Here is a 12013-nt window from a genome sequence, read left to right on the forward strand (position 1 = left end):
GTACTTTAGTTGAGTGAACTGCCTGTAATACTCACTGTGGGACTGTGAGATCTGGATATTTAAAAGAAAAGTGGGCCTGCATCCACAAATAATCGTTATTCCAGGTCCTTGGCCAAATGAGGGTCAGTAAGAGATTATTAACAGCAATAGTCGTGCAAGAATGTAATATGGGAGACTTTAACCATCTGATTAAGACGAATCTAGTTGGTACCAAATGTAAACCTTTCATGCAATATATTCTCATGTAGTAAAAACTTTATTTTTTTTATAGATTATATTAATAAACATCACACAAAAAGTAAGGAAATTTGTGTTTGGTAGATTATTTATTTGTTGTAACAATGCTTATAGATCTTAATCCATTGGAAAGCCTCTTTATTTCCCTTTTAAATGGTGCCACATTTGTAAGGAACATGCATTTTTGGGATAAGCAGCAGAGTTGAGTATGTGGGTTGCGCCCATGAAAAACTTTCCAAATCTTGTCTGCCAATGCCAAACAGCTCACTGGAAAAACTAGGCTTGTCATCATTGGACGCAATCTCAATGCAGACAGGTATAGAGATGAGATTCTGCATCCAGTAGCAATCCCATATCTCCACAGTCTGGGATCAAACTCTATCCTCCAAGATGATCACCCCCACAGAGCGGGGTTCATCAGAGACTACCTCCAGAATTTGGGAATGGAGAGGATGGAATGACCTGCCTGCAGTCCTGACCTCAGCCCCATTGAACACTTATGGGAACAGCTTGGGCATGCTGTTCATGCCAGAGTGACCAACACAACAATATTGGCTGACCTGCGCAAATGCTGGTTGAAGAATGGGATGCCATCCCACAGCAGTGCGTGGCCAGGCTGGTGACCTGTTGTGGCTGTGTATGGTTCTTCCACACGCTACTGAGGCTCCTGTTTGTTAAATTAATAAAATGTTAAATTGCCAATATGTCTTGTTTCTTAAGACTAAAATCATCCAATCCACGAAACAACACCAAACAAGAGTCAACAGCAGAATAAGCTGTTTGGCATTGGCAGAGAAGATTTGGCTAGTTTACATGGGCACAACCCACCTACTCAGCTCTGCTGCTCATCCCACAATGCATGTTCCTTACAAATGTGGCACCATTCAAAGGGGAAATAAACAGGCTTTCCAAAATGACATTTCTTGGCAAGAAGCATTGTTACAACAAAAAAAAAGAATCTACCAAACACAAATTTCCTTACATTTTGTGCAATGTTTATAGAATAGATCATTATTGAGTCAACAAAACACAATTCAAGGCCAAATAAAAACTGAAGATATGAAGCACTCATCAAGATTGCAGTGAGCAGGAAACGCTTATTTGTTTTGATATAAGTAAGAAACTGTGACACAAAAGAGGATCTTCGCTCCCCCCCCTTCAAAAAAAGTGGGTAAAGTAACATCATTAAATATTAATAATAATTTATGATAAATTACACTTTTAGCATCACTGTATAGCCTAATGCTGTAAGTTTTATATCTGACATTCATGCTATTCTGCTCTCAGTCTGTTACTCTCTCTTCTCTCTCACGCATAAATTAAATTAAATTGAACACACACACACACACACACACACACAGAAAGAGAGAGAGAGAGACTATTTACGGTAAGTGAGTGTCTGTGTGTGTGTGTGTGTGTGTGTGTGTGTGTGTGTGTGTGTGTGTGTGTGTGTGTGTGTGTGTGTGTGTGTGTGTGTGTGTGTGTGTGTGTGTGTGTGTGTGAAGTCACTACCTCTCAGAGCCGGGGATGTAGCCGAAGCAGCGCTGTGGACTCCGCCACAGTTGAGGATCACAGCCGCGGAGAGTCTCTTCTCTGCACGGTTCGCTCAGGTTGACAACTGCAGCAGCCTGCCCCGACATTATCCCGCATGGAGACACCTCCAACCTCGACACCATGCATTTCTGACAGCTTCAATACGCCGTCTTTTGTCTAGCCTGCGGGGAGAGAAAAAAAGTCTGCAGGATCACTTTTCCTTCTGGTGGACCAAGGATTTAAAACAAAACAAAAATCATTTCTTCCTTTTTTTTTCGGTCAGGCTGTTCCCTTTCTCCCTCCGCCTCCCACGGTCCACTGCTCGATTTTTGGGACTTTTTGTTTCCTCGGGAAGAAAGCGCCACTGTTCCCCTGAGTCTACCTGCTCGCCCAGCACCCATGAATTCGGATAAAAATGTGTACCTCGGCAGAGACAAAGGCATCATGCGGAAGAGAGCTTTGCTCCTTCGGAAAGGCTGCAGCTTCGAAATTACCAGGTAGGTGTAGATTTTTTTTTGAATTCTTTGATTGAGGGGGATGTTTTTGTCTAGTACAGGAGGGCGATCAAAAAGGCTAGACTATCCCACAGACACTGCAACCTCCTTCATTGAAGTGGACACACATAACGAGTTTCCAATGGGTGCCTTTCACCTTGTGGATTGGAGATTTAGCAGTGATATTTGCGTGTGTGTGCGCATGGAGTGGAGGAAAGCCCCACGCATATGTTTCCAAGGATAATGTGGCCACATTGCGCAATTGATTATTTTAACACTCTGGACAAAATAACCTCCTGATGTCATGTGTTCATCTTATCATATTTGAACCGAACATCATGCGTTTGCATCCCCTCTTGGATCGTGTGTGGAAGCGTTACGCACGAATAGATTCGGTCTGCACCTGACCCTGCAATGTTGACCAAGCTGCTTAGTGGCAGGACGTTGCCAGACGTAATTGAATTACCACAATTAGGTGTTGATTGGGCAGCCCAGCAACACCAAAGGTGCCCAATCATGCGCAATACTGAGCAGGAAATGTGCAAGGTTTTGTTCTATCCAAAAATAGAACCACTACAGGAGATGATTTGAGGGATCACCTGCTGTATACCACTTTGGCACCCTAGTGAGTCACACACATCCCGAGGCAGCAGACATATGAAGGCAGGGGGTCTTAGCTGCCAGGTAGACCACTTCATGTGCAGGTGATTTGACTTCTCAGTGTGGTGTAACTGGTTTCATGGTGAACCTCCCATAAAACCCCTCAAGCTTTCTGAGATGTGTGGCCGCCTGTTGGGGTCGCTCGAGCTGGATGACACTGACTGTGTGTCAGCAAACCAGCAGTTAGGAAGCTTCCTGTGTTGTGCAGCCACGAGAAGGCTGTGCACTGATGTTACCGAGTAGTTGATAGTTGCTATATTTAAAAGCTTTCACTTTACTGATGTCAGACCAGTTCCTTTATCTTTGCATTCTTACTAACTCGTAGAGTGTGGTTTATTTTAAGAGAAACATGTCCATCTGATTTCTGCAGGAGACATGAACAAATTGTCTATTTTTCTTGGAGCAACTGTCTAAACCCTCAAATGATCAAACTTACTCCAATGAAAAGCTGGGGGAAAAAAACAGAAAAAACTCGACATACTTGAACATCTTGAAAGCATCAAATCTTCTGCGTCAGAAAATTGACTCAAGTGAAAATGAATCTTCTGTCGATCAACTAATCGATAGACCTATACCTATCAATTGGAGCTTTAACTTCATTCTCTTATTATAATGTCCGTAGACTAGTGTTCTTGTCACACCACACACCCCCTCCCTCTTATACTCCCACCTTCAGTATAATTTTCCTTCTATTTCAGCCGATCTGCGGAGGTGTGCAGAAGTGCAGATTTTCTCTTGAATCTTGTTTCATTGCTCTTATTGCTGTTGAATCTGCCTCAGTGTGTGTGTGTGTGTGTGTGTGTGTGTGTGTGTGTGTGTGTGTGTGTGTGTGTGTGTGTGTGTGTGTGTGTGTGTGTGTGTGTGTGTGTGTGTGTGTGTGTTTGAGATGTCTCCATCCAGGCTGCAAGGTCTCTTCTCTACAAACAGAAGCAAGTTCGGGGTGTATGCAGGGGTGAAATTTGGCCAGATTTGTGCCAAACACTTACTTTCAAATTACACATCTTCCCTAATGAGCCTGATTTATCCTGTGTAGGATAATGTTGCACCCAGAGTCACCCTGCTGTAAGGCTTCCTGGCAGGCTCTCTCTCAGACACTCGCAGTTTAACAGACAATCAATCAGAGTGCTCCCGCATGGGGGAAATAGACTCTACACTTTACTGAGAAGATATGAAAGACACTCGAGTAAGAAGCTGCTGCTCAGGAGTCTGTGTAATTTATTGTACTGCAGAGATCCAAACAAACCCTTACACACAGGGACATCTTCATAAGGACATATAGTGTACAGTGTGACGTTAATCTGCTTTCATGTGTGCTGCATGCTCAATCTCACACAATGGCTGGAGTGTTTCCATATGTTTGCCTGAGGATTTAAGTCATGTGGTAGTTTTATCTTGACATCAATCTGCCCTCCTTCTCCTCCAGACAGGAAGAAGTACCTCAATCTTTAACTTAAGTGGAAGAAGTGGTACAAAAAAAATACTCTATTACAAGTAAAAGTGAAAGAGTGTAGGTTTTAAAAGCTGAAGGCATTCAGGTATTGAAACAAGTAAGAAAGAAAAGTATTTATTTGTGGAAAGAATGGCCGCTGTTAGCGATAACGTTGCATTAAATCACAGTGTTTCCTCCAGAAATGTTTTGAGGCTCCTTCCATTGGGCCATACACGAAGTCAGTGAAAATATGAAAACATATGTTGGGACTAATAACTTAACTCAACACACATTTTAAATGAATCAACAACTATGTTAGAGTCTTCCAGAGAGTGTACAGTCTTTAAATGCTGTATTTCAACAACATCAACAAAGAGAACCTCACTTAAATCAAAAAAGATGACTGCTGAGTGATCATCAAGTCATGATTGCAAACTACAAGAATTTGGAGGGAAAAAAAAGCCCTGATTGGTTACAGCTGGGAAATGCAGTGCACATTACAACAACACAATCAAATTGGGATGAGTAATAACGTTTGTGTACGAATCCTGACTGACTACTTTGCTGACTTGACTGAAACTGATGACATTAATGCCTCGAGAAAAATGAATGTTTGATGAATTCCATTTGATTAAACTGTAATCATGTCCACTCCCTCATGTGCAATAGATTTTAAAAAAAGACTGAATGGTAAAAAGACGTTGTTGTGTTTCTAAAAACTGTATTCATAAAGGAGAGGATACAAGCTGCTGTAGCCTTAATGGAATGGGTCTTTTTTTTCTAAGCGTAAGCTGGGTTGTTTATAGTGATGCATCCAAACTAACATAGCTTTTGGCATCAAGTATTTAATCATACTGGGTGAGATTTCAAGTGGGGAAATTACTCTTTTGCTGAACTGCTAACAGCACTTGAGGAACTTTGGTATCAGCAAAGTGTATACCAGAACTCAAACAAAAAAAGTTTATGGTGTAAAGTTGTCTTGGTTATGTGTACTCTGTCTCTACCAGTGTTGATCTGCTCGAGGATAAACACTTCACATCACACTATTATTTCTGACTGTTTTGGACACTGCTTCTTGGTGACTAAGCCTTATCTAACCAAGTCAGCGGAGAGCCAGTTGGCAGATATTCTCTCTGACAGCAGGCAGGTAGCTGCTGCATGCCGCTGTGCTGCTCATAGAACAAAAGTTGAATGGAATAGAACAAGTTGTTTTCTTGTTGCACGTGGTTGGTGAATGACAGATGATTCAGAGCTTGTGCGTTATCGTTAGTACATGTGTATAAGTTGTGCGTTTGTGAGAGTGTGTCCACATTTTCTCTGGGCATACAGGGGAGCTCAACTGATTTACATTTATCGATAGGTCTATCTACCGGTCTAGTATATTGTATATTAGTCTCCATAAGAGGATGTGTAGAGTCTCATAAACTGCCTCAAGGTATGTCATTTGTTGTCAGCATCTATTGGGACTGAAGACTGCAAGAAAGAAATGGAAAAAAAATCACACATTTTCATTCAGCTCCCCATCACTGCTTGAGGTTATCAGCTCTATGCAACATTAGCTGCTACTAGCATAACTCATCCCAACAACTTAAATATGGTAAAAAATATATATTTTTGCGGCATAGAGGACCTAGCAAATCCTGATAAATTGACTCAAATGATGTCACTCAAGGCTGCAATGATAAAAGACTGAAAACCACATGTTTGAAAATGGAGAAGAAATGTTTTGCGTGTAAGAGGCGAGTCAACCAGCTCCCCGTCTTTATTTGAGGAAAGCTCAGCCGTTAGCGGTCAGGTTGCATTTTGGGTAATGTAGGCCTCGGGTTTTGACAAGGAGGAAAAGTGGGTGGAACAAAAACAACATGATATCTCTGGCCTCCTTTACAGCAAAAAGGTGTTGGTTTAACAGTTTCAGAGGGGGGCTCATCACTGCACTGTAGAAATGAGAGCTTATTGTGGCCGTTTAAGCTAGCACACACAGCTTTGGGCAAGTTCTTTGCCCTTGAGTCTTGAGCCTGACATAATAAAAGTCTGGATGTCCTCCAGGAACGATACATCCTCACCTTTTTAGTGCATTTTCCCATTCATTTCCACAACAATCATTCCATGTCTCTTTGAGGCTATCAACCGCGCCTGTCACTGACTCTTGGTTTTGGCTCGTGTCGGACCGCTTCCAGTCAGCTCTGGCTCCTTGTGTGTGTTGAGATTAGACTACATGGTGACACTTTGAGGAGCCAAGAAAACACTGGCTCTGCTCAGACTCCGAACTGGCAGAACAAACATAAGTCTAAGACACGGTGCCAAGGAGGCAAAGGGAAATAATGCAAATGGGGTTTTCTACTATAGGCAATATACATACAATGAGCCAGCAAGCATACAAACCCTGCCCACTGGAGGAACATTTGATCTTATTAAGTCTCTATCAAACGTCAGAATAAGTCTTGCTGTCTATGAACTCAAAGGCAACATCAGCAAATTCTGTTGTGGTGGAAACTAACCTCATTGTCTGCAATCTGTTAGTGCTCACTTGTCAATCCATGAGAGAACATTTGTAGTTCATTTAAGGAAAGGCATTCACTGGCAATAAGCCGTTTGCGTACATAACTGGACCATGAGGAAAGAGAAGCACATTTAGGCTCGAGCTAACGGGGGAAAATGTGCAGTTGAAACTTGTTACTATGGTTTAAGCTTGTGGAGCAGACGTAACAAATCCAACTAGATAAGGAGCTTGTTCGCAATGTACGTGGGACAGATTAGGTTTGACGGATTGTTGCCCTAGTTGGCTTTGAAATGCCTTCTAATGTTCATTAATCAATCCAGCCCCTCCTTGCTTTTACCATCCTCCATCCTCCCTCTGAACAAAAAGCTTCACATAAATCAGCAATAACTTAAGCTTGCGACTGCAGCCACATTAACGGAGCTAAAATAGATACTTGGCAAGCTGCAGCAACCGAAACTCACACAGACTCTTATTTTATTCTCGCCCCCTCATTCACCTTTCTTCCTGAACCTCTTATTTCAGAGGTCATTTGAGTGCATTCTGCTTTGAAATACTAACAGAGTGTCTTCATTAACCTCGCCCGCTGCCAAACCTACATTGTTCTATGATTTCTGTTGCCAGGGGTTGTGCCGTAGCATGTCGGATTGGTGCAAGATTGGAGCCAGATGCAGCTGAGATGCATCGTGCTGCGTTCAAGTGCAAAGTAAAGAAACTGCAGTTTATGCAATGTGTATTTTTAAAGAGAGGGGAAAAAAAAGAAAAGGATATATGCATTAGGGTTCCTCTACTTGCAGTTTCCTTGTGAAGATTTTACAGTAGGCTTCAAAGCAGTGTTCGAATGAAGAACATGTGTTTGGAAAGTCAGACATGATTTTGAGTCTAAGAAAAGCACAGTACATGAGGACAGACCCGTGTGGAGTGAAAGTGGTTGTAATAGGCTGGGCTGTCGGGGTCTCCCTCTGCGTTACAGTCTGTCATCAAGCCCACAGCGGGGAGATAAATTGATGGAGTGCAAGATTTTTTTTGCTGACTCGAGGCACTCCTCTGCTTTGCGCGCTGTGAACATTATGCAGCTCGCACATTAGACACAAACACACAGCGATGTTTCACTCCTGTAGTTGTTTGTGTGTTTGCATAACACGGCAGAAGCAGTATAGATGTTGCATTTGATGTTGTACTTTAACTTCCATCCATCCATCCATTATCTATATTGTTTTTCCCGTTGTGCTTTTTCACTTTGAGTTCCATCATTGTTTGGTAGTAACAAAAACAATCCATGAAGTCCATTGCCCCATCTTCAAATTTCTTGTAATTGTTCAATCATGAAACCACAAAAGTTGTAGTTTATAACCAAAGAACACTCAAGCCAAAAAACATATACATTTGAGAAGCTTTTTTGAGAAATTTGCCTCAGAAATATGTGCTTAAAAGTGTAATCCTTAGATTTAGCATAACATTGTCAGGCTCCAAAGAGACATTTTTTATAAAACATGGGATTCTGCTGAGCTGACACAAATATTCAAGTCCCTTGTATTCCTTTTCCTCACCTTATCTTAAAATGACTCTAAATGACCCACAAAGCAGCTCATCTGCTTACAGCTTGCTCAATTGAGATTTGTTAGGCTAGCAGCTAATTTAGCCCTATAGCTGTTAGCCTTTAGCATAGGGTGACCAGACGTCCCAATTTGAGTGGGACCATCACATTTCAAGTTCTGTGTCCTGAGTCCCCACAAATATCTATAGAACACCAATAAGTCCTGTTTTTGAACAGTCCCTGTCCCAATACACCATGCTGGCAACACTGATTTGTCTCTAAAGTATATTTATGTCAATGAATGTCGTCGCCAAAGCGATTGCGGTTTTAACGGTTTTAACGGTTTTAATAGAAAAAACATCACTAAAATGAGTCAATTTTCAATACAAATTTGTTCTGTACATGTGTCAGTCAATCTGGAGGTTGCAGCTGTTGCTTAGCTAGCCTGGTTTAATCATGCTAAAGGTATCTGCTGAGTAATGACAGGTAGACGAGCTGTCATACTGAAAGCAAGTCAGCGTTTTCCAAAGAGCTCCAGGAGAGTTACAGCTTCCTTTGAAAAGCACCAGGTAATGAATGTGCTGCTTTTTTGCACACACTGCAAGTGTCCATTTTCATTTGCTCACGGTGGAAATGCAGACATACAAAGCAATATTAAAATGAGCAAACACAAATGGTGGGTACAGGCTGGAAGTAGAACTGATACGATCTACTTCATTGAGGCACACGCAGTGGCAACCAACTTTAGAGCTGCTCAGGAGGAAACCGTTACCTTCTACTGCCTTATGTGATCAGTGCAGGTAACCCATCTGTGGAATCGATACATGTAGGTTTGAGGTAAAAATTCAAGTGTCCCGATGTGGACATTTGAGAATATGGTCCCTCTACTTTAGCATAAACGAGTGGCATGCTGCAGAAGTGAGTTAACCTTACCGTATTTTTCCCACACCCATAAATATTTTTTCAGCTTGTAGTCTTTAGCTCTATGTTTTCATACCTCAAGTGACATCACTCAAGGCCATAGATTAAACTTTGCATATAGCTCCCTCGAAGACTTTTGGCACAAGTGCAGCAGAACCTGTGTACAGACTTTGATGCGTAAAATTGAATAGAATTGATTCACAAATGAGTAAGTATAACAAATTACTTATGCTCCATACATATGTTTCTTCCAGGAATTAATACGTGCGTCACAGTGTTGTTGTAATGTTGAATCACTTTCTGGATTTCCATAGAAGGAGCAGGGAAATTGGAAGAGTCTGCGAGGCTGGTTCTGCTCTGCTAGGCCGTACAGTCGGCCCCTGAGTGAGGTCTGATAAACACTGGACTGTAATCACTCCCATATGGGTCTGCACAACCCCAGCACACTGTCCAGCCATGTGCGCAATGCTCAGGCTCATTTAGATGGAGAAATAGATTCAAATTACCAGAAGAAAAAAATCCACACAAAAGTAAGAAGGACAAAGCCCTCACTTGATAACAACCCTGTGTAAACTTTTACTCTTCCACAGGAACATCTGCTTCCATTTAGGGCTTTAAGACACATACCTACACATTAAAAAGCACGGTGCACTGCTCCAGGAAAGCTTAGAGGCTGGAAAAAACATTTCCCATTATAGTTAGCTGGAGTAAGGCCGGCATGGAGTTTACTTACAGCAGGGTATCTGTTGAGATGTGGCCAGCTCGAGCACAAGCCACAAACCACTTCCATATAAGAGTCATATTCTGGGAGTGTTTTCTTTTTCCTCAGTTGTATACATTTTCTCTTTTTTTTTTCTTTCTTGGCCTATGTCAAGGATGACGCAAAGTGAAAGTGAGTGTGTTGCAGTATGAGACATCACAGGAAGTCGGCACAGTATGGCCACAGTCTGTGTGTACACACCGTGAGCAGCTTCACACCAGCCCACTGCCCCCGCCGTAACCCCTCAAAGAGAGATCCAGGAGAGACGAGAAGAGGAAGTGGAGCCTGTGAAGGGTTACTGTTGCACATTTTTACCGTGCGGTTTGAAGGGAGGTCGGCCAAAACAACTCCTCTTGGTTAGAAAGTCAGCAAACAGGAAAAAAAAAAAAAAGAGGGTCTGGAGGTGGAAGTTAAGTTTGAAACCTCAAGAAAGGAGATGTTGAAGTGTGGAAATTCTTTACAAGGGGAGTTTCCCAAACTGTAAGCCTTCTGAGGTTGAAATAGTTTATTGCACGTTGCTATTTCTTCTGAGTCAGTCTTGCATCGTCTAAAAACACAAAACAATGTGATGTAGAGTATAGGACGTGGAGGGAAATGGCTTATCCTTCCAGCAGTGAGTTACAAGCCTCAAAAACGTTTAACCAATGACGAATTATAAGCAATGTTAGATTTTATGTAAAACAAGCTCATGATCTAATGACTCATTGGAGGAACTGAAGTGGGGTAGTGTTTTTTTTTGGGGTGTGAATTTATTGGATTGTGAATTTGACTCGCCGCTTCATGATGAACAGCAACGTGGTCCACAGCGCCACCTTTAGGTCAAGATCAACAAGCTCGCTGACTTCATCAACATGCTAATGTTAAGCGTATCCAACTTTAACTTTATTCACCATCTTAATTTAGCAAGTTAGCATGCCGAAACTTCCCATCTAGCATTGATAACAAAGTACAGCAAGTAAAAGTATTTTGGTCATCAGCCTAAGAAATCGATGAATTACTTTGGAAAGTCGATAAAAGTACTGGATGGTTAAGGTCAAAAATCAACAAAGTTTCATCATTTCATCATCTGGGGACCATGAATGCCTGAACACAACACAAGGATCAAAGTAAGCAAAAATGGGAGAATTACACATGGGCATTGACAGGCATTTACTTGGAGTTTCTGCTTTTTGAGGATCCAGACAGAATAAGAAGAAACAAGGGGAAAAAATTAACTTCAAAACCCAAAATTTGAATTTATTTTTTAATTACCTTAACACACAGCCGACTGTGCATACGGACTGAGGAAGGGAGCAGGTAGGTTTTGTGATGCAATTTTTTTATTACATAGTTCAACACATTTTTACAGAAAGTAACATACAGTATTTCTTTCCACAGAGCTTCCATTTTCCTGCACTAGATAGTTCATGTTACATTACATAATGATATGAAACTAAATATGAAATATTGTTATAATAGTTGTGTATTGCCAAAATGATCTCAGGTTGTGTACAATTTAGTACAAACTGTACATTCAGTTCTTGAACATAAAACTGTGATAAAAGTTTAAACCACCAGGGGGCAGAACCTCCCTGTTAAAACACTATGTTAGTATATGATGGAAGGCCAGGGTTACCAATGAAAAAACATTCCACCTTTGGATATTAACTGTGAAGTTTGGATAAAATGTGTGTCAAGATGATGAGTTGCAGAAAAAAAGCAGATCTTGAATTGTTTAAAAACAGTTGAAATACACACGACTAGATCTTACAAACCTGGTCTAATTCTTTGGTTGGATTCTTTTCCACTAGGAGGAGTTAGTGCATAAAGAACCACAGACATCAGGGTGAAGAGTAGCTGGACTCAAGAAGTTTCAGATGAGGGTTTCATTCATAGGCAGACACAAGATGTCTTTGTTCCTTTGATTCTGTGACAACATAAATGTTTTTATGGCCCTATATGTAGT

The 12013-nt window shown here is 41.4% G+C and overlaps 1 protein-coding gene across 4 annotated transcripts in view; it reads left to right on the plus strand.

The window, feature by feature from the left end:
* Positions 1-1731: 1731 nt before the first annotated feature.
* garnl3 (GTPase activating Rap/RanGAP domain like 3) overlaps positions 1732-12013 on the plus strand; it is a 72885-nt gene continuing 62603 nt past the window's right edge. For 2 of the 4 annotated variants that reach the window (XM_020634624.3, XM_065965431.1), the window contains exon 1: positions 1734-2267. In XM_020634624.3, coding sequence (XP_020490280.2) covers positions 2170-2267 — 98 coding nt within the window. In that variant the 5' untranslated portion in view covers positions 1734-2169. Of the gene's footprint in view, positions 2268-12013 lie in introns of all 4 variants that reach the window. The other 2 variants (XM_065965433.1, XM_065965434.1) reach the window with 2 other exon arrangements.

Source organism: Labrus bergylta, chromosome 17 (genome assembly GCF_963930695.1).
Source record: "Labrus bergylta chromosome 17, fLabBer1.1, whole genome shotgun sequence".
NCBI classification, from domain to species: Eukaryota; Metazoa; Chordata; class Actinopteri; order Labriformes; family Labridae; genus Labrus; species Labrus bergylta.